At 41.5% G+C, this 23,160-nt stretch overlaps 1 protein-coding gene across 3 annotated transcripts in view; it reads right to left on the bottom strand.

The window, feature by feature from the left end:
- Window positions 1-23,160, bottom strand: part of ARFGEF3 (ARFGEF family member 3) — a 154,107-nt gene that overhangs the window by 94,350 nt on the left and 36,597 nt on the right. For all 3 annotated transcript variants that reach the window (XM_032485019.1, XM_032485021.1, XM_032485020.1), the window contains exons 3-5: window positions 22,618-22,699; window positions 19,095-19,226; window positions 2,452-2,520 (exon numbers count right to left, since the gene is read on the bottom strand). In XM_032485019.1, the coding sequence (XP_032340910.1) occupies window positions 2,452-2,520; window positions 19,095-19,226; window positions 22,618-22,699 (283 nt within the window). The remainder of the gene's footprint in view (window positions 1-2,451; window positions 2,521-19,094; window positions 19,227-22,617; window positions 22,700-23,160) is intronic.

The raw sequence follows: 23,160 nt of genomic DNA, 5'->3' as shown, positions 1-23,160 counted from the left end.
GGATTTCAGTGGGCTTCAGTTGGGACAAGAGGGAGTAAGCTTGCTCCTGCTCCCTCCAGAGCTGGCTTCATCAATGACCCAGGCTTTCAGAGTCCTGCTCGGAGCAACATCATTCAGTGGAAGCTTGGGCGTTATCATCAGTCCACAGCTCCATAACCACAGCAGCTAACCTTGACCGAGCGTTTACTGTGTGGCTGGACCCGCACTAAAAGCTTTTTACGTGAAATACATCTTTCTTGTTTAACCAGCACAACCACACTAGGAGATAGGGAGATAGGTGCTGTTAGCATTGTTTTTACAGAGAGAACAAGCTCAAGCCCAGAGAGGTATCCAAGGCAACACCACTGGGAGGTGGGAGAGCCAGCATTTACATCCACACGGTGCGACGCCAGGGTCCACGCTTTCACCACTAAGTTTGAATGTCTCTTGGGCTGTGATTTCTTTTTTTAAAAAAAAAAAAAAAAGTTTTGTTTTTCCTTTATACGTTTTGGTTGAGACCACTGTGTTTTGACATTTCATCCTCTCTACACAGGACTGCTGAATCTTACTCTGGTTTCCAGACACCCTCAGGAAACACCCTTGACTTGGCTGGTCCATGGCTTTTGAGGAATTATATCTCGAACCTTTCAGATTCTCATTCAAAACCTAGTCCCTGTGAGGATGACAAAGACACCCTCCTCTCTAGGGGCCACTTGGGAATCCCTGGTCGCCCTCCCCACTCCTGAGGGTCCTACAACAACCTGTCCCCTCCCCACCCCTTGCTCAGCAGGGGGCCGGTCTGGGCAGTGACATGCTGCATCCTTTCTTGTCCTTCACACAGACGATAACTACCAAGCCTCTTACATCCCAATCCTGTTTCTTGCTCTGATCAGAAATTACATCTGTCATTCTAAAAGTAAACTGGCATGCGGTATCTAGAATACTTAAACTCAGAAACAAGACAGTAGAATTGTGGTTATGGCGGGGAGGGGACAGCCGGTGGGAAGGGGGTAATGGAGAGCTACTATTCAATGCGTATAAAGTTTTAGTTATGCAAGATGAGTAAGTCCTAGAGACCTGTTGTACAACACTGCACTGTAGGTAACATTACTGAATTGCACACTTTTTTTGGTTATGACCTCATGCTAAGTGTTCTTACCACAGTTATTTAAAAAAAGTGAACCTACAAATGATGAGCTCACTCACAAGGATCTCTTAAACTTCAACTAAAAATATTGATAGGTATTCTCTTTCTTTACATATGTCGAGTGAAACATACAAACGTGGTAAAGAAAAGTGTTCTTCCCACCCACATAAATAAGCATTTGAGAACTGATTTACATTGTAGTGAGGGGTTAGCTGTCTGCTGCTCCTTCTTTTGATAGACACATAGAAGTGTTGTATGTGCACAAAAATAATTTTTCCTCAATTTTCACTCTTTAATGCCACACAGTACTGTAAAAGCACATGTATCAGCCAATGTAAATACTACCCAGGGACAATGTTAACTATGTAAGATGATGGATATGTTCATTAGCTTGACTGTGGTGACTGTTTCACAAAGCATATGCGCAGAAAAACATGGAACTGTTCACCTTTAATGTACAAAACTTTGATTTTTTGTAATGATGGGGAAAAGAAGAAAAAGGAATACATGCCCAAAGTGCTAAGCTTCTATCTGGGATTCTCAATAAATGGCAATCCTTATTGTAAAGGGAAAAAAAAGACTGCTGATAGGTTTTTTTTCTCTATAATTTCAAAATTCAGAATATCACTGGCCCCTTGAGGTCTGCATTTGTACTCTTGTCAAAACATACAAAGCCTGAAGATTTTCAAGAAATGAAAGAAAGTTATTCTAAGCTTATTGAAGTACAGCTCTGGAATGATGATGTTTCCAAAAGCCGAGGGCATGTGCCAGACATTCAGGAAGCCAGGATTTCTGTTGGACACACTCTTGGGAATGTTGGAAGGTACATTCTACTCTAGGCTGCAATACAGATGGAAAAGAAAAGGCTTTCCAATGATCGTTACAAAATGTATTCATGAGGGTTTAGGAGATGGGGACAGAATTTAATCAGTAAACATCCCCCTCATCCTTGGTCTCTTAAAAGTAATTTAAAAAAATCAAATTCTTTTCAATGAATCTTTGGGAAAAAAGTAGATGCAACACCTAGGTGTAGCGGACTCGGGAGAACCAGTACTGTTATTTCCATGGTTAAAGCCTCAGATCAAGCACAGCAAAGCATGCAGAGCACTCTGATGGACAATGGGGGCCCACACAGCCGGCTTCCCACAGACCGATGCCTTGGTGGAGATACCCCATGGTCAGGAGCAGAGACGGGCTTGCCCCACTACTGCCTGTGGCTCAGCTCCAGCCCCACGCTGATCCCAGATGGGGGCAGAGCAGCTGTGAGCAGGCAGCACAAACCAGCAGCCCGAGCATGGTGGGACCAGGGGAAAGCGGGCACTCACCTCTGCGATCTTCAGCACTGCGCTCCCGTTCAGGTCAAATGTCGGGGTGTAGGTTATGCAGAGTAAAACCTGTGACAACCATGAGGCGGGCCAGGAAGGGAGAGAGAAGGGGTTAAACATTTAGAAATACATTTCCATATCATATTTGGACAGTCCTGTTTTAGGACTGTTTTGCTCTTTGCTTTATTTAATGTGCTTCTTCTCAGCCCACCCACTGCTCTCTAATTAGCGGCCACATGTGGCCCAATAAAACAGACTCAGAGTAAAGGCTGCTACCCTCTCCCCCGGGGAAGAATCATTGCCAAGGCCAGCCAGAAGCAGCATTCCTCAACAGCTCCAGAAGGCGGGTCCAGTAATCAAGAAAACCGAATGGCTGGGCTCAGTGTTAGGCTCTGTACATGAATCACCCAGATTGGTATTTTTAGTAAGTGTCGCTATTATTGTCCTCATTTTACTGACAAGGAAATTGAAGCTTAGAATGATCACATAAGCTGCCTGAAGTCACAGAAGTATAAGCTGAGGCGCTGAGATCTCAAGCCAAGTAATCTGACCCCACGCCCTGACCAAGTAAGCAACACTGCGTCTCCCTGGACCCAGGCCAGCTCTGTACTTTCCTGTTCCTGTCGCCTTCCCAGATCCACATGGGATTAGACAGTCTTTCATGGGCACTTTGCTCTTCCTTCCTGTTATTTCCCCCAGAACACTGCCCGGGGCCTATTTATTAGTCCCAGGTTCCTTGTATTCTCCAAGTTACATTGACAGTGAGTCGATGACATTTATAAGATCTCTTAAGAACCATTAAAAATTCCACTTTCTACTTGTAATGCTATTAGGGAACAGATCAATAAAAGCCCTGTGCATTTTAAGAACTGTTTCTAATTTTGTAGATAAGAGGTTAGATTCTCCCCTGTCCATTTGGCTTCTGAAGCTGCAACTCATCTCGCTGGTGGTCCCAGATATGAAATTGCTGGTGTCTGCTCCTTGACCCCCAAACCCAACAGCCACGCCCTGCCTGCAGTGGCAGCCTTCTGGGGATGTTTCTCATCTGGCTCTGCCCAACTTATGAAAGAACACCGAAGCCTAGCAAATGTACCCAGCGCAGGGCACACACCTCATCAGTGCACCAAAAGGTGCAACTGTCCAAACGGAACACGGAAGCTCTCCTAGCGATGGGCCAGGCCAGCCCCAGGAACGGTCGCTCCCTCAGAGAAAGCACATATGGACGTACTTAAAGAAGGGAAGGGGGCTTTTTGCCAATTCTAGTCACAAGGTTAGATAAGTTTATTGTGGATCTGTTCCTCAACCTTTTGCTCCTTAAGGTAACTGATAGCCAAGAATTGATTCCAGATAAAAGTGATCTGAATGCCATGCTGGCTGAGGGGAACAGAAGGTGGGAGCAACTGCCCCAGGGCCTCATGGGGAAAGGCTTTCTTCTGTGTGATGACTGTCTTTGGGGGTCAGGGTCAGGTATTCAAGAAGGGGTGAAAGCTCAGGACAACAGCGTCACCAGGCCCTAATTTGGCCTGGGGAGAGGCTTGTCTTCGAAGCCCTCTGTACTTGGTGGGATCCCTGCCTGGAACCCTCCTGTCCTTGGCTCCTCCCAGGTGTTCCTCACATGGTGCACTTGGTTGCCTTCCTGCAGGCCTCAACTCAAATGTCGCCCCTGTAGAGGGGGAGGTGGCCCTATTGGGCACCCTCTCTAAAACGGCCTGTATCTCAGCTTCTTGGTTCACGTACTTCAGAGCAAGCACCAGACTCATAAATTCCTGGTTTGTTCATTTACTCATTTCTAGTCTTTCTGTTAGACACCACCACCCATCGGGCATCCAAAAGGCCCTCCAGGCTTTCTCACATGCTGCTATCTTACTCTGATTTCTTGCTACTGCGCCCGGCTTCTCTTTCTTATTTCTTTTTTCTATGCTGTGTTTCGTGGCAGGCAGGTGGGGTATGACAGAGTAGCTGATGGAGATAGTGGTCTGTGGAGGTGGGGAGGTGAGTTGGCCCATCTGGGCTCTCGGTTTTTTTTAAGTATTTTCAATAAAGGTTGACAACTGGCAATACTTTACAGTACGAAACTAATGATGAGATTTGCAAATGTTAACCACTATATATAAAAATAGATTAAAAACACATTTCTTCTGCACAGCACAGGGAACGATATTCAATATCTTGTAATAACCTTTAATGAAAAAGAATAGGAAAATGAATATATGTGTGTATATATATATATATATGCATGACTGGGACTTCATGCTGTACAGCAGAAATTGACACATTGTAACTGACTATATGTCAATGAAAAGATAAAGTCATTGACAAAAAGAAAAACTAATGATGGCAAGTATCTGTCTGAACTGGCTAATTAATACTGTTCCTTATAGGACTGATGATTGACTCGTTTCTTTCCTTTGTTCCATGCATTGGTACGGGGTGCACAAGAGTGGGTTTGGAAAGAAATTTGCAAACCCAACCCAGTTTTCTGTGAGCAAGAGCAGCATTTCGGCAGCAGAGGCTGGAGGAAGTGGGAGGTCTTCAGGAAGGGCATGGAGTCCGCAGATTTGGTCAGTATCTGATCATTAAGATTGTCGAGGGAACAGAGGAGGCTTGACTCCCTCCACCACAGGGAAGCCAGCACGTGTAGAGGGAGGCCTCTTAGCAACAGCCTGAAGGAAGCTGAGGATGTCGGCACCCAGCCACTGCACATCCTGTCCAAAAGATCTTTGAACAAAGGCTCCCCACACCTAATTAATATCCGAAAACTCATTGGGCTCTATGCAAAAACTAAAAACAACAACAACAACAATAAAAAGCATCAAAGTGAAGCATATAAATGAAGCTGACTGTTTGAGCCCATGCAGTTTTGCTGGAAGCACCGCAGGCTTTAATTCCAGGGCTGACAATGCCCACGCTCCTCCCGAATCCCAAGACATAGAAAGGGCCCCTGGTGTCTAGCGAGGCTGATGCAGCAGACAGGAATGACTTATCGAAACTGATACATGGAGAAACGGGCAGTGCGCCTGATGCCTGGCAAGCACTAATTCACTTGATTAAAACCCAGACCGGGTGCAGGACATTTAATTAAAGTGTCTGACTACCACTGCATAATGAAAGGGTAAAAAGTTTCAATCCATATTCTGAGCACGTTGGCCTTAAGGAAAACAGGAGCACCTAAATATTGAGGGTGATTCCATTAAAAACACACCCCTCACAGGGTCATTAAAGCATTTTGACTACATTATCACTGAACAGCAGGAACTTGGGTGGTAGGAGGCGTCATGTAACCTAACTTGCTGGAACTGCCTCCACAGATGAACTAAGAGGATGGGCAGAGCAGGCACAGACCCTTCCACGGGAAGGGAAAGATTAGGATCAGGGCTAGTCAAAACCCCAGTTATTCAAAAACCATCATTGAACAGCTCCTACACCCAAGAAACAACCCCTCAATTAAAAATGTGTATAGAAACCCTGGATAAAAAAGATCAGACTGGAAAGCAGAGAGTGAAGCTGATTTATTGCCAGAATTGGGCACAAGGGATCTGAATCTGAAATAATCTGAAAAATGCAGCCACGTTAGGAACAGAGGGAGACAGATGTGGACAAGTAATGAATACACGTACAAGATCACAGGTGCACACTTCTGATCAAGAATACCCGAGGTCAGTCCTCTCCCATGAGCATCTTCCCATTATGATTGGGGTCTTTCCATCAGGCTCGTTCTGCCCCATGATCATAATCATGACAGAGCAGGGGCTGTGATGTCAGGGCTCAAACATAAATGTTTTACTAATGTTATTGTGGCATGTGATTCAGTACTTAATTGCTATGACTTTGCCTACGTCCTCTATCCCTTTATCTTTAAAATTCTCATCCTACCTCATAACGATATTTAATGGAAGAACTAATTAAACGACAGTTTAAAAAAAAGTGCACAGCACATGTATCTTTAGCCTGTCTTCTCACAGAGATTAAACAAGTCTCCATTTGATGTAATCATGGCAGCCATTCCAATGTAAATGATTAAATGCATTTTAAGTTAAAAAAATCAATCAGATCATCCACATTCAAAAGCATAAATTTTTCGAAGTCTTCACCCTATTACACATCACTGCCCACAATTCCTACTGCCCAAAGTTCTCATCATGCTGACCCAGCTCTACTTCCTCTCTACTTGGGAGTTCTCCGGTATCAATTCAGGTCCTGGAATCAATTCAAGTCATTTTTCACCAAAGTTCTGATAGCTGTGGGGTCAAATACAAAGCAAGTACCATCTTTACCATAAAAATCTCACCATCTATTGGAGAAACGAATGCCCATACAATTCTGTTTTATGGCTGACGGTACTAAATGCTACTGCAATCATGAGGTATATAATAATTTTGAAAGTCTGAAGACATCCCAACTTTGGAGAACAGAGAATTCACAGATGAGATGACATGTGAGCAAAGCACTGATACAGGAGAGAAAAGGGAAGGACAGAGATACCGAGCAAAGGAAATGTCGTGAGTAAAGGCATGCAGTGTGAAGGCAGAGGCTGGAGACGATGCTAAAAAGGCTGGTTAGAATCTTATTACACATCAATTAAAATGCTTGCTCATGTTAAATGTTTTGCACATATTATTTTAGGACTGGTCAGGGCAACAAATCACAACTAAAACTAGAAGTACTGAGGCAAATTGGACATCAGAGGGATAAAGCAGACAATATGATGTCGATAAAATTAAAGGCAGATCCTAGTGTTCCCAGTGACAAGGAACTGACTGGGGTGCATTTGGTGAAGGGATACAGGGAATTCACAAAATAGAAGGCAGCGGTCACTCACGTTTGAGACCACTGTTCCCCATACCTACTCCCTATCATTCTAGTCAGTCTGGTTGAAATCTCTCACATACCCCCATTCCTATGTATTTCACAAAGCTTTACATTATGTATTAATGAAGTAACATGTTTTAGAGAACCAGGATATATACCTTGTTCAAACTCCATCACATAAATTACTCTACACATGTAATTTAATCACAGAATGGGCAGAAAATGCAAAAGGCTTATTATGTAGTGTTTATTTGGAGCAGCGTAGATACACTTCTTAAATCTGCATGCCCTCTCCCCTCCCCACCCCCTTAGATTTATAAGTTCCTTAGATGTAAGGTCTAACTTTTTGATGCCTGCTATGTTTACAGCACCTTACTGGGCTCTGGGAAGTGTGGTGAATCCTGGCCCATGCTCCATCCCTCCTATGCATTGTCCACATAAGTAATCAACCTCATTGTGTTTCAATGGGACTACGTATCTGTGTACCTAGTCATTTTTGTACACTGTGTGGACAATGTGGTAAGACAGCCAGGTGGTACACAGGAAAACTGTCCTGGGAACCTGAGTGCCAGATCCAGGTGGTATAACTGGCTAAAGGCAGCTTAGGCAATCGTATAGGTGATACTACTAGAGTTTTAGATGACCTGGTTAGGGCAATCAGAGTGTAGTAAGCCCCCACTCAGCTTACCCAGCTATTTGGCAGGACTTCCCTCAGGACTGGGAGAAAATCATCACCAGAAACTAGAGGGCATCTCCCATGAGACTTATGGAACATTCTCCCACCTGACATCTGCTGTTAGGCTCTGCTGAGAACTTATTCTTAGCGCTCAACATAGTAACCAGTAACTTGTAAGATTTCTGAGTCAAAGCTCATTTCTGCCAAGGTTCCAAACGAGTCCTCTCGAGGACCATTTCCAGGGAATGCAGGAGTGACGAAGTGATTCCTGAGCTCACTGGATAGTGAGCATCCAGCCACTTTACATCTGCCTGGTGTTGCATTACTCAGGCTTCCCTTCATCCATGTGACAGATATGTCAATGGCGGTGTTACACGCGGTCAAGTCTAGTGCTAGGCATCAGGCATACAGCAGTGAACAAAAAGAGACCCTTGATCCTTGATCTTTGTAAAGCTGACATCTGGTTTTGAAGACAGTCACAAAATAAGGGATGACAATGAGTAATAATGAGCATTATGACAGGGAAAATACACTGTGCTCTGGGTCTAACACATAGCACAATTGCAATGCTACACTCATCTTTTCATGGAACTCTAAATTTCCAGATTGTAACATATCTAATTAAGGACTTAAAGCCAGGGAAGAAGACAAGGAAACCAGCAAGAAGTGAGCTAATCTGGGGGAGTCAACCTACCCTAAGGCACACCGAGGACATGGAGGCATAGTGAATGAACAAGGAATGATATTTCTCTTTGTTAAGCCATTAAAATGATTTCAGTGTACACATACATGCTTCTGGAGGTGACTGTAGTTTCATTTTTCTAAGTATCAGATGTTATTTTTAAATCAAGCCAAATAAAATCATCTTCTGTAGCACCAAAAATAACTCAAAATTTGAGCACATCCCACAGAAGGCTTCGTCTTTCCTAGGACTTGGAGAGGAGCAGACTCTGAAAATCCTCAGTGCAGGCATATTTCAAATCCTGGCTCTGGTTCTGGCTGAAAATTTGGCTTTATTACTTAATGCACATTCCCTTCTGGCCTCTCATGTATACTGGCTTGAAAATTCATCAACTTAAATATATTTGCATAATTCCTTCTCTTTAGAAACAGCCCAATTCTTTTTTGACTCTGTCAAACAGTGCTGAGGACAAGAATACTGGGACACCAAACACCATTCTCTCGGGACAGGGGTTGGGGTGGGTCTCACCCATCCTCTGGGAGGGCAGCATTCCCAGTGTGAACTGCTGAAAGTGTACCTTGGCCTTGAAAAAGAAAACAGGTTCTTCCCCTCATGGTGCATGTGCAAACAACAAAGCAGGCTCAGTCTTGTGAAGACAGCAGGAGGGAAGAATCCATATCTTTAGAGTGAGGTGGGTGGGGGAATCACAAAGTCAACACAGAATTTCTGAGGACATTTTCCTATTGTCAACACTTCAAATGTGGATGCCAAAGATAAGCATTTTTTTTTTTTTCTTTTTTGATCAAAGTTGCTCAACCTCAAGCACTACTGACATTCTGGGCCAAAAAACTTCTTTTTGTGGGGGGTCGTCCTATGCACTGTAGGGTGTTAAGCAGCGTCCTTGGCCCCTACCCTGGCACTCCCTCCCCCAGCTGTGACCACCAAATATTCCCTGGGGGACAAAAGGCTCCCCTGTTGGGAACCACACTTAGGTCATTTATACCCCATGTAGGTGGATAAAACTGAAAATCTCAACCTGCTTCCCAAAACCTCAAAGCTGGAATCCAGGACTTCCGGGGGGGGGGGGGGGTCTGGGGTGAGCCACTGACCGTTCACGATGCTTCCAAGATCTTGGATTGAAGGAAACAACTGGCGGTTGAGCTACAACCCCAATCTTTATTTTGATCTCCCCCAAAAAAGGAATCAGGTTATCTGAGTGAACTCCTGAGGGAACTTCTACCATGTACAACTTAAATTGATTTGTCTTAGGCCCAGGTGACAGGTAATTACAAAAATCACTCTTTGGCTCAATTTGCCCAAATTCTGCAAATAGCTATTCTGAGAGGTTTTTTTGTTTTTGTTTTTGTTTTCAGTCAATAGCAGATTTTTCTAGAGCTCCTGAGTCTCCAGTTTGGAAAATATTTCAAATTACTTATTGGTTTGTGGTCATGTCCCAGGTTCTTTTCTGGCCTTTACTTGTTGCCACGAGTAATAAGTTTAATATTCATTGATACGCATCAGAGGTGCCCTTAGCAAAGAGTTCTAGGAAATCTAGCGATTTCCATAGAAAAAAATATGTAAATATTAAATTATAATGAAGTTAGCTAATTCACTTGAACAAATAAACTGTTCTCATTCTTCTAATCCTCTCCCTCTATATTCTCTCCCCTGGTAAACTCTCCTAACTCCTACCTCTAACTAAAGGCTTCACAAATGTATTTCTAGAGTCAATATTTCTCCCAAGTTTCAATCTTTAATTTCAGCTTATAAACATCAGAAATGAATACATGCAATTTCATGAAAATCACAGTCAACCACACTAAGTCTCTAAGACGGTAAACAGCTAACACTTCTTCCTGTTCTAAAATTCTAATTATGCGACCATTAAAATTATCCTTAAAGGGATAAATATAGCCACATGGGAAATGCTTATGATCTAAAGTTAAGTGAAAAGCAAGAAATACACAATGAATATAACTGTAAACACATAAATAGATATGATTAGAAACGAACATACAGAGATCAGTCACAGTGATGGGATTTACAATGAACATTTTCTATTTTGGAATGGCTGTAATGTGAAAATCCTTATACCTCTTTAAATTGTTCTTTTAAAATATTATAATTCTTGGCTATCTGACAATGTGAACTCACCATCTGTCTCCTAAGTGAGCCCCTTAAAACCCATCATTCAGCAAGAAACTCTGGCTCCAAGTCCCGTAATCACCTTGGATTTTCTCCTTCTCACCTACTAACCACCTATGCCACTGCCAGCCACCAGCTACCGCAGATCCGCTCAGCACACTCAGCTGCAGGGCACCCCTCCTATCGCCACCAGCCTGGTTCTCACAATAAGCCATCTCGTCAGTGCCTCTGACTTGGGTTCTGCCATTTCCCTGAGCATCCTGCAAAACCCTTTCCCCTTCCTCCCACTTCAACATCTAATATGCAGCTCTGCTCATGTCACTCTGCTGCTTACAGTATGGATTCCCAGCTGCCTACTCCGACCAGGCTCCTAGTGCCTGCTTCAACCTCCCCTTCAGGCTCATCAACTACTATCCCTCACTAATCCCAGGTTCCACCCTCTCCATTTCCATCTCCAAGACTTCTCTTCTCTACCAAGATTGCCCGCCCTCCAATACAATGATCTAAATTCCAAAACCTTTCAAAGTTCAGAGATGTTCATTTTATCATCATGCTACATACATTCTCTTCTGATAACTGTGACAATACCAAAGCTAACACCAACCTCATGCTAAGCACTGTTCTAGGCCCTTCTTTTATATTAACTCATTTAAGACTCATTATACCATAATTATAACAATATATTAACTTTTTTTGCATTTTACAGATCAGAAGATTGAAGCACAGATAAATAACTACCCCAAGGTCACCAGGCATTCTAGCTCGAGAAGCTGTGCTCTTACCTACTCTGCTACCAGGTTATTTTGAAAAGAAGAAAAGTAACAAGAAGTTTAAAAAAGAATAGAGTCCAGTGATCATGTCACAGGACAGTTACACCAAGCCATTCTTCCACTCTCGCAGGTCCACTTGGCCACTTAAAGTTTCCTCAATGAATTCCTATCTACTCTAAGAGATTTATGTTCTTTCATTATGTTTCACTCTTTTTCAGAAGCCATATTACTCACATCGGCTTTGCAGTTAAACGCAAGTATGGAGTTTTCTTCTCCGCCTATCCAGAACCACACATCCCCAAACCAGACCAACTCTCAGCCTTGTTACAAAGCCTTTCCAGAAAAATACGACTGGTTGAAATAGTGATTCTGCAGCCAGAAACTGTGTAAGCCCAGCCAAGTAACTGAACCACTCAGGACTTCAATTCACCTATTAAAAACAAGGCTCTGATGAGGTACCAGGTTACTTTAATTCTAAAGTGTGAATCCATGTTGGTCTTCCTCATCTTTGAACTCACATAGATTATTGTCTATAATCACAACTTTAGTTTCTTTCGTTTGTCATTCATCTGGTGGGCCACTGAAAACCACATGTGTTTCCCTCCCTCCATTAGTCAGTAACTAAATTAGCAAGCAATTAGTAAGCCGTGTGCCAGATGCTCTGCTAGGCGCCAAAGGGATAAAAACAACACTAACAATATGTCATCAGTTTTCACTTGCTAGCTAGTGAAGTTTTCCACTATGCCTGAGTCAAGAGTTGAGGACTAACTAGTTGGAGAAATTACAATATGCAGGTTCCCTGAATAAGCCATTGCAGGGGGCCCATGGCCTTAGCTAACCTTATGCTTCTCTGAATGCTTCATCGTGCCTTCCCTTGGAGAAAAATGCAGTTAAAAAACAAACAAACAAACCAAAAAAAAACAGGAGGTGGCGGAGGGGATGATGCACCGGCTGCCCCTAGCTGGGGAAATACGTCAGACTGTGATTCCGACATGACCCGTGATTGTGGCAGACTGCCAGTTCTCGCTCAACACCATCCTTGTCTTTTTCAAGAATAGAATTCTGGGCACATGGCTGCCCAAAATAAAGACTACACTTCCCAGCCTTCCTCACACCTGTTGCCACATGACCGAGTCCTGGCCAATGGGAGAGAAGCAGAAGTGCCCTCCCTCTCCTTCCTCCTGCCAAGTGGTTGGAAGGTGGATATTTGGGCAGGAAACAGAGAGCCACTGTGGATAACAAGGTGGAGAAACAAAATGCAACACACAAGGGTCTCTGATAACGGGGTCAGACAATAGTGAGCTAAGTGCATGCAAAAGAAAAATAAATTTCTGCCTTGTTTTAGCGGAAATGAATCCTAACAAATAGAATTCCTTTCTTCCCTTTCTCCAACCCTATCCTTCCTGTCTATCTGATTCTTACTTATGCTCTAGACCTTATTTAAATGTCACGTCTTAGGAATAGCCTTCTCTGCCCTCTTCATCTGCCCTCATCAGGCCCTATTATAAATACACTCTTATTTCCCTAGATTTTTCTCTCCTTATATTTGTCACAGTTTATGTGTATTTATCTATTTCATTGATTTCTATCTCTATCACTAGCCTCCAGACAAAGATTCTTTTTCTGTTTGGTTTTGGTTTTGTTGTCTTCACCATGATCCCTTGCATCTAGCACAGTGCCAGGCACACAGGAAACAATCAATTATTTGTGCAATAAATGATTGAAAAACATTGGAGGATCTCCCCACTCTACTAGGAACTCTAGAACATCCGCAGTACATACCGAAGGCCTCTGCATTTACACTTGCTTAACAAATACCGGGGGAAAAGTTTCAAAATACTTAGTAGAGTTGCTCTCAAATATATTCAAATGGCATGGCACCTGGAGATGGTGAATCTTAAAAAAAAAAAATTAATAGATAATATGAAAATATCTTCATCTAAAAAATAATGCATAAATTCTTAAATGGAAAATAACATTTCCCAGTTTTCAATGTTTGCTTCTTCCTTTTTCATATACTTTTATTGTCTGTCTAATGCAGTCATACCAAAGGATAAAGAAACGTGGGAGGAAAACTTAGTAAGAATTTTAGCTATATGTGTACAAAGGAGAAAGATTATTATCATTTGATCTGAGCAGCAGGAAGAGGGAGGGTTATCTGAGGGCCACTTACTTCACAGAATCACATATTTTAGATGCTTCCCTGCATTAACTGCAGAAATATGTTTGTAAGCAAGTCAGCTCATCTTCCAATAATGGGTACATTCTAAATTAACCATTTTTCATCAAACACTGGATTTTTCATTCATACTAGAGATTGCTGCAAATCTTCTAAAGTGTCTTAGTAGCTTCAGACTAAGGAGGATTTCTCCTTGTTTATGAGGAAAACAAGACAATTAGGTCACTTCACTCTTAAACTTTACTAATGATCATTCCTTCTATAAGACCAATTGTTATAAAATATAAAAATACCTCAATGGTAAATGAGATTCTCTCTTCCCCCAACTCTGTCACACACACATACACACCCCAGAGCCATAAGCTAATTTGGTAGGAAAGAGACTGATTCTTTCTTCATATCTGAATTCAGCTCACAGAACTATGAGGGATACACTGCCATGGAAGGATACAGAAAGCATACAGGACTCTGAGCCACTCCTACCTTTGCCTCTTATTAGTCTGTGACTTAACTTTTCTGTTCAGTCATCTATAAAATGGAGACAGTAATGACAAACACCTACATCTTTCAGGATAGACCTAGAAGACAAGGTAACCCACTGTTCAAAAGTGCAGGTTTGCTCACACCAGTCAGAATGGCCATTATTCAGTAAGTCCACAAACAATAAATGCTGGAGAGGGTGTGGGGAAAAGGGAACCCTTCTACACTGTTGGCAGGAATGTAGTTTGGTGCAGCCATCATGGAAAACAGTATGGAGATTCCTCAAAAAACTAAAAATAAACTTACCATATGATCCAGCAATCCCACTCTGGACATATATCCAGAGGGAACCTTAATTCAAAAAGATACATGCACCCTAATGTTCATAGCAGCACTATTTACAACAACCAAGATGTGGAAACAATCTAAATGTCCATTGACAGATAACTGGATAAAGAAGTTGTGCTGTATGTATACAATGGAATACTACTCAGCCATAAAAAAATAAAATAATGCCATTTGCAGCAACATAGATGGACCTGGAGACTGTCATTCAAAGTGAAGTAAGCCAGAAAGAGAAAGAAAAATACCATACGATATCACTTATATGTGGAATCTTAAAAAAAAAAAAAAAAAGACACAAATGAACTTATAAAACAGAAAGATTCACAGAAGACTTATGGTTACCGGTGGGGAAGGGGGTGGGAAGAGATAAACTGGATAAATTGGGAGTTTGAGATTTGCAGATACTAACTACTCTATGTAAGACAGATAAACAAGTTTCCACTGTATAGCACAGAGAACTATATTCAATATCTTGTAGTAACCTATAATGAAGAAGAATATGAAAATGAATATATGTATGTATATGTGTGACTGAAACATTATGCTGTATACCAGAAATTGACACAACATTGTAACCTGATTATACTTCAACTTGGGGAAAAAAAAAAAAGAGTGTATGTTTGACCCCAGGCTGAATTACAGTTCAAATACTGGTCCTGCCATTTCCCTAGCTGTTGATCTTTATATGAATGTAATGTACTTAGCAGAGAAGTAAGACAAGTCTAGAGGTGGTTACTTTTTGGTTCCTAGGAGTGTCTATAACAAATGTTAAATAATTGGCCTGTCATTTCTCCTTTAAAAATGTAAAGCACTCCACCAATATTCATTTCTATTTTCTAGAGATGCACATAAAATAAGATGTCCAATAAAAGAACATTCATCAAATGCTTTCTCAGCATCTAGTATCGTATCTTTCCCTACCGACAAAGCCAGCCTGCCCTCCCCAGATAGGATGCTCACATCTCTAACACACTTACAGAGGCAGAAATCCAGTCACAATTCCCAGTCTTTGAAGACTCACCAGCTGTACCAATTAATGACCTCACTGAAGATTATCCATCAGAAAGAAGGGGGAAGAAAGCACTAATTGCTCTAGTCAGAGATGTCATTAGTTATACACCCGGCTCTCATAGTCTGCTTAGCATTTATGGAAATGGTACACACAATGGTAAAAAATATTACCAAAGGGAACAAGTATTCAACCTCAGTATTAAGTAGCTCCTTGCTATCTACGAATCCATGTCAAAGGTAATGCATCTTCAGAGAAATCTTCCTTCTGATATGCTACAGTTCTGATACTCTTGCTTGCTCAGCAATAAAATTTGTATTTGGATTCCATGGCCATTTCAATGAATCAAAGTTGCCTCTTCTCCCCCTCCTGTTAGATCGTATAACCACGGAGAACAGCTCCTAGACTAAGAGATCTAACCTCATTCCTGTTTAATTTGTCGGAAGCAAGCATCATTGACTTTTTTTTTTAACCATCCAATTGAAAGCCTAGGGCCTTCTTTCTTAATGAGAACACTCCCATCAGAACCTTGGGTTTCGTTATTAGCTACTTCCTGTTTAATCTCGGGGAAACCTCTAAAAGAGGGAACCACATTATTTTCCCTCCAGGAATTTAATTCAATTGCTACACACGCCTAAGAATGTGACATGGTTCAGTTTCTCGTGTTTATAAACACTAGCAGATAGCAGTATGTGAGTAAAATGTATGATAAAGTTTTTTCAAAAATAGCACTTAGGATGTTATAGAAATGTGCTATGCCACAGTTAGACAGAAATAAATAAAAACTACATGGTGTGGCGTTACGTCTCCTGAATAGTATACTTAGACCAGCATTTGAAAGCATCTACCATATCACATTTTAAAACATTTTCTGACAAAGTATCTATATAAAATGACTGGAGACTTTTTTACAAAAAATACCTAGTTTAGATAATTTATTATCAGAATGAGTTATGTAGAAGCACCAAGAATAAATTAATACACCCTTTATATGTAATGGGAATCCAGTCTTTTTCCCTGATGACTCATCCAATTCTAATTTTGGGGAGAAAAAGTGGTAAATGCATCTTAATGTTGTAATGATATTAGTACCAAAACAAGGACTTAAAGTTTTTATTTGGGCCATTATGAGTATTACAGACTTACAAAATAAAAGGGTTCGTGCTTCTGAAGATGACTGAAGTTGGTATAGAAATTCCTCATACATGGAGAAAGGGTATAAAACTTATTTCTAAGCCCCAAATGCTATAATTTGCATTTACCTTTATACCCAAACAAGTAATTTTAATCTAATAGGAAATGATCATGGAGCCCTCACTCGTGGGCTATCACAGTCAGACCACCATCTCCAAAATTTCATCTGATGCTAATAATAACACCACTCTAAAGTACAGTTATCACATGAATTTTCTAGCTGCTTGGCTAAAAATGTTTGTCCAAAAATAATTAGCTTAAGGCCAGGTTTCTTGTGAATTGAAATATTTTTTCCCAATTTCAATGGTCAATTTTTTTAAAAATAACAGTATGTAGCAAAGGCCCTTATCTTTTTAAGCATTCTGGGAATTTACTTATGAAGAATGGCGGCCCAGATTATTGCTTTCCTTCTCTCTGACAATGTTTGATCTATGGCCAGACATTAACTACGAGTACCGTGGTCTATTATGGTGTCATTACAAAGTCCATTAAGACAGGCTTTCCAGGATTTCCAGTAGAGCAAACATGTGTCAACTCCTGTCCTCAGCAAGGCTAGCAGAAGGCACCACTGGGCTGGAATTAGAAAGCTAGCATAAGTTTTCCAAACAGGTGTTACTGTCGACATAACCATTAAACATCCTCTTCTTTCCAGGCTCCTAGAAGAATAAGTATTTCCTCATTTTAATTTTTAATAGAAATTTCTGTATTCCACATAAAACTGTATTCCTGGGAGCATTTCCAGAATAATATGAAATCTGTGAGGTGTGTCTCTTAGTATGAATGACATCAATGCTCACCTGCCAGTATTTGGAGACCTATTAGTAGAAGATCAACAGACTAAACTTGAAAGTCGTAAAAGCGATGAACATGGCAGCTGGCCCTGCCTGCCTCAATGGTGGCACCGAGGTAGCAGAGAAGTAAGACAAGTCTAGAGGTGGTTACTTTTTGGTTCCTAGGAATGCACAGCTGCCCAACGTGTGTCAAAGGACAAGGCAAAACTGGATGTTCCAGAATCAAAGACAGTTAAAGACCACGGGATCTTTAAGATCAGCTGGCGAGGGGACCTGCAATGCGTACTGTGTATGAGACTCTTCCTGGCCCCGCCCCCTGAGCTGATGGACTGGGCAGCAGGAGGGAGAAGTGGCAGAAGTGGTAGGAATAGAAGCAGTAACACACAACACTGCTGACGCACTTGCTTTGTGCCATACACTGTGCTAAATTCCTTACAACGATCACCCTATTTTATCCTCACCACAATCTTACCAGGTAGGTGCTGCTATTCCCCCCATTTTACAGACGAGGAGATAAAAGCACAGGGTGGTTAAGGAGTCTGTCCAAGGATATCCAACTAGGAAGTGAGTAAGCATTCACATCCAGACAGGCTGGCTTCAAAGTCCGAGTTCTTAATCACTACACTCAATTACCCAGCAACAGGGCTGGGGTGAGACCCAGGGTGTTAAGAAAATGCCATGATCGAAGCTGGTATTTTCTTGTCTGAATGGAGAAACTGAAAGCCAGAGAAGTGATGTCTCTTATCCAAGACCAAAATTCTACAGTGCGCTTCCAGGAAGAAGTCAACCATTATGATATGACACCAACCGCTCAAACATTTCTCTACACACAGTCCTCAAGGGACAGGCGGCTTTACAAAAGCTAGCTCATTGGTTCAAGCTGTTTTACTCTGACCAAGGTGCTGTTTGGGGATAGAAATTTCCATCCTTTTCTGCCTGACTCACTGTTCACTCACAGGACACAACACACTCCAGAGTCAGTAGAAGGGGCTCCCAATTACAGTGATTCTCAGGGGAGGGAAAAAGGGGGAAAGGGGAGGAAGAGAGGCCATCCCCCAAAGGGAGACAGTAAGTAGAATGTGGGAGGTAAGGTCACATAATTTGATGATGGAAATAAAGATGTAATTCTGATATGGCTCCCAGGGATAGGCTTCTTTCCCTTAAAATGATGATTCTAAAATCTCAATATGTATCAAAACATCACTAGGTCTTTGTTTTAACATAAACAGGCAGGTAGAATGCTTAGAATGATCAGATCTACCCCAAGCTGGAATTACTCACATACAGTCTCTCAAAAGACGATAAATACATTTCCTAACAACATTTGATCTGCAGGATCAGGCCAAAAAATCTTAACAGACTTACTGAAACTGTGCCTTTCTACTTAGTCGTCATTTCTGTTCAACAATCAGGGTAATTCTGGGGGACCATAAGCAAGGATTATAACCATATATTCCCCATGACCATGGTGCAGAGGCATTTTCAAGATAACAATGAGGGCGGAAGGGTCAGTGTCTGTTCCCATCCCAGTGACACAAACTGGGGGGACCACATCAAACCAACCTTCATCACTTCCACCTGCAGGTCTTCGTGGAGGGAAGGTGTCACTTTCACAGCGTTCAGGATCTGATTGAGCAGCTGCTTCTCATCGGAGTCCGTTTCCATGGATACAAACCTCTCTTCAGCCAGAAGCTTCTGTAAAGAGGCACAAGGCAGTGATCACAGATAGGCATTCCCCTGCTGCCTTAGTCTCCTGTATCCAGTATGTACTGTATGCACTGAGGGTAAGGTCTCTTACTCTGGCAGCATGTTGCTGGAGGCCATTAGGAAAGAGCCCCTGCTCTGTGCCATGAAAAAAAAACATATCAAACCTTTGATAAATGGTTTTGGGCAAAGACTTATCCTGCTATTGGAAAATTCAGTCTAAATTTTATGAAGCAAAATTCTACTGCAGTGGTCACACAAGTGATTTGGTTGGTGGGGATGGAGGATGAATGCTCCAGGGGGAATCTAGCCCCTCAGATAGTCACACGCACACACACACACACTTTCTGAATGTACCTTTGTCACCAGAAAGGAGAAGGTCCTGTAGACAACAAGTTGACTTTTCAGATAATTGCCTTTGTACTTCCTAATGTGAGCTGTCATTTACCCTGGGATTATTCATGAATCCATGTGTCTTAATGTATTTTCATCAGAAAATCAATCCCACAATAACTCAAACAAGAAGACAGTCACTTTCATGAGGTTTCCCAGATGTCATTACATCCCACAGAATAGCTCTCTGCCATTGGAGGACAACTCAGTTTTCATAAAATTCTCTCTGAGATTGTACCAAAACCCACCTGCCTACAGCCTCTACCACCTCACCCTTCCCCAGAGCCATGTAGACTAAACTTCTCAAATATCTGAAGTCAGCTAATCTCTTCCTCTCCATACTAACCCTCCCCAGGGGCCATCAAATGTTCTCTCAATGATATGGTTTTACAGACACTCTCCTGACTGACATGCGGCCTCCGGCGTGAATGTAATACTTCAAGGGTGGTCTGAAAATAAAGACCAAGAGCATCAAGAGTGCATGCGAAGGTAAACTGTGGAAATTTGGGTGATTATGAGGTATCAATGTAGGCTCATCCTTGTTTAAAGGAAAAAGTACCATTCTGTTGAGTGATGTCGATGACAGGGAGGCTCTGTGTATGTGGGGGTAAGGGGTATATGGGAAATTTCTGCACCTTCCTCTGTTTTACTGTAAGCCTAAAACTATTCTAAGATAGTATTCAAAAAATAAAAAAAATTTTAAATGGCAGAGAGGAAAGAAAGAAAGAAATGGGGTTTCTGGTGGCACCCCTGAGCTCCTGAACCAAACCTAGAACTGCCCACCTCTAGAATTCTAGTTAATTCTATTAAATATAAGATAGTTAAATATGTTTACTGCCTAACACCAAACAAAAACAGTAATGCGTAAGTTTAATCATATTCCCTGATCAAATTAGCTTAGTTGTGAATCACAACACATCTGTTCTATGCTGAGTCACCCGGAAATCCCCAATTCTCATTTACAAGGGCTGCAATTAAGTGGTTTGTCCCCATTCTGTCCTGAGGTAGTTGACTTTTGAGACCCTGGTGTAGGATGGATTTTATATTTATCCCTTTTAAATTTGTCCTTGTCCCATGCGGCATAGGGTTGCAGCCATGAAGAATTTTTGGAATTCTGATTCATCCAGGGTAATGAGTCCCTCTTTCAGCTGAATGCCACTGCAGATCCGGAAAGCAAGCATTTCAAACTTTCCTCATAGGCTCTGACATTTGCCTCTGCAGTCATTCCTCATTTTACTGTACTTCACTTTACTGAGCTTCCCAGATACTGTTTTTTTTTTTTTTTTTTAAACAAATTAAAGGTTTATGGCAACTGGGTGTCAATCAAGTCTATGGATGCCATTTTTCCAATAGCATTTGCTCACATTGTGTCTCTGTGTCACATTTTAGTAATTCTTGCAATATTTCAAACTTTTTCTTTATTACTCTTTCCTTTATTATTCTATTTGCTATGATGATCTGTGATCAGTGATCTCTGATGTTACTGCTACAGTTGGCTGAAGGCTCAGATGATGTTAGCATTTTTTATCTATAAAGTATTCTTAAATTAAGGTATGTACATTTTATCAAACATAGTGTTATTGGATGCTTAACAGACTACAGTATAGTATAAACGTAACTTTTATATGCACTGGAAAATAAAAAATTTCATGCGGCTCACTGTATTGTAATATTTGCTTTATTATGGTGGCCTGGATCTGAACCCATAATGTTTTCCAAGTATCCTCTCAAAAGAGATTTCTGACTATCATGCAATATATGCAGGGCAGCCCAGAGTTAGTTTTTAACTTAAAGTGATAAAGACTAGAAAGTCCTAAAAAAAAAAAAGCCTTAACTTGATGGAAGGTCACAGGGAATGGTGAGCGGAAGACCACACCCACTAGATCACTGAGGTTCCCACTATGCAAGCCCCTGAAAACACTGGAGTATAACTTAGAGCCCTTGAGGGTCCAAAAAAAAAGTAACTAAATGGAAAATCTATGCAATACTAGAGAAAAGGGAACATCAGTGGCAGATCAAGACAAACTCCCATTTATTTTTATGGTTGGCCCAATTACTTTGGACAAAAGCAAGGTGTTTTTAATAATATTATTTAACTATTTTTTAAATGTTAAAAATTTTGAATGCTATTGCATATTGAAATACACATTACCTAATTCCAATCCCCTAGGGGAAAAAAGTGGTAATTTTCTTACTCTTTCATATTTATGAACTCTTAAAAGGTACGAGGGACCTCTCTGAACTTACAGAGCTAACGATGAAATAGTACATGCTGATGTGAAAGGACAGCCAGCAAATGCTACCAATCCACATTCATGTGGACAAATCCCCCACAGGCTTCAACTCCACAGTACTTGTCACTTAGATACTAAACACTTAAACAGTCAATGTATTTATACTGCCGTCACCTTTGCACCTTTGGAACTAGATCTATTATGTATGGTACAAAAGAAAATGAACAAATGCTCAGAGAAGGCTATCTGTGTGTGCAATCTGACTTTTCTCATTAGACCAAATTTCCTTTTTTCTTCCCAATCTTATTCTGGAAACAAAACACATTAATCCATTCGCCAACCTAACTGTAGAATAGAAAAACAAAACACAATCTTTCCAGCTTATCATTACCCAGAATCACAGATATTGAACACATACAAGATTTGAGATGGTACAGAACTTGAGGTATCTCTCTTTTGATCCCTTACTCTCCTAAAAGTTGGATGTCACAAAAAATATTTCATTTCTGGATGGGCTTAGCTGGGTCGCCAATAATCTGTCTAACAACAAAGGCTCGTCAAGATAATGTTGTGCACAGAGGAATGCTGGTAAATGTAAGGAAATCCTGTTACCCTCCCTGGTTATTCCCCAGCTCAATCAAATTTCTATCTGGGATTTTAAACAATCAGTATTTAAAATGTTAACTGTTTGTTCTTTCAAGGCCAAAGTGGTCTGTCAACTTCTGTCATCCTGTTGCACTCAGCGACAGCCATACCTGTATCCCTGCCAAGGCATGTTGGGCCAGCTTCACATTCTTGGATTCCAAAGCCAACTGGAGAGGCAGCAGGCATTTCTCCCTGGCAAACATAAATAAGGACAGCAGGTGAGCTCAGCAAAGCTGGCAGTCAAGTGATCCAAGCCTTATGTACAGCAGCCCCCAAATGCCGCCACACACATACACAAAACTATGACCAATAGTGAAATTGTACATGGACTTAAAAAAAAAACACAGCAAAAAAGCTGTGCAGATATAATAGCATATCAGCAGCTCACCTTCTAAGGATGGCTACAGGGAGAACACACACGAGGACTTTCAAACAACTGTTTGGTGAACTAATTATTACATGGAAGGACCCTCACCAGTCAGTCCAGAAACATACCTGATCTTTCCCAAATTAATATAACTGCTTGTAAGTACACCTGGAATGCACAACTCTAGGAAGCACCATTTATAAAGATTTCTACGCCCTGCTCATACCTCTCCCTCACCGAGCAAGTAACAGCATCGCCACTGCAACTCTGCCTCATCGATATAAAT

This window comes from Camelus ferus, chromosome 8 (genome assembly GCF_009834535.1).
Source record: "Camelus ferus isolate YT-003-E chromosome 8, BCGSAC_Cfer_1.0, whole genome shotgun sequence".
NCBI classification, from domain to species: Eukaryota; Metazoa; Chordata; class Mammalia; order Artiodactyla; family Camelidae; genus Camelus; species Camelus ferus.
This window is presented reverse-complemented; position numbering and strand designations above follow the sequence as displayed.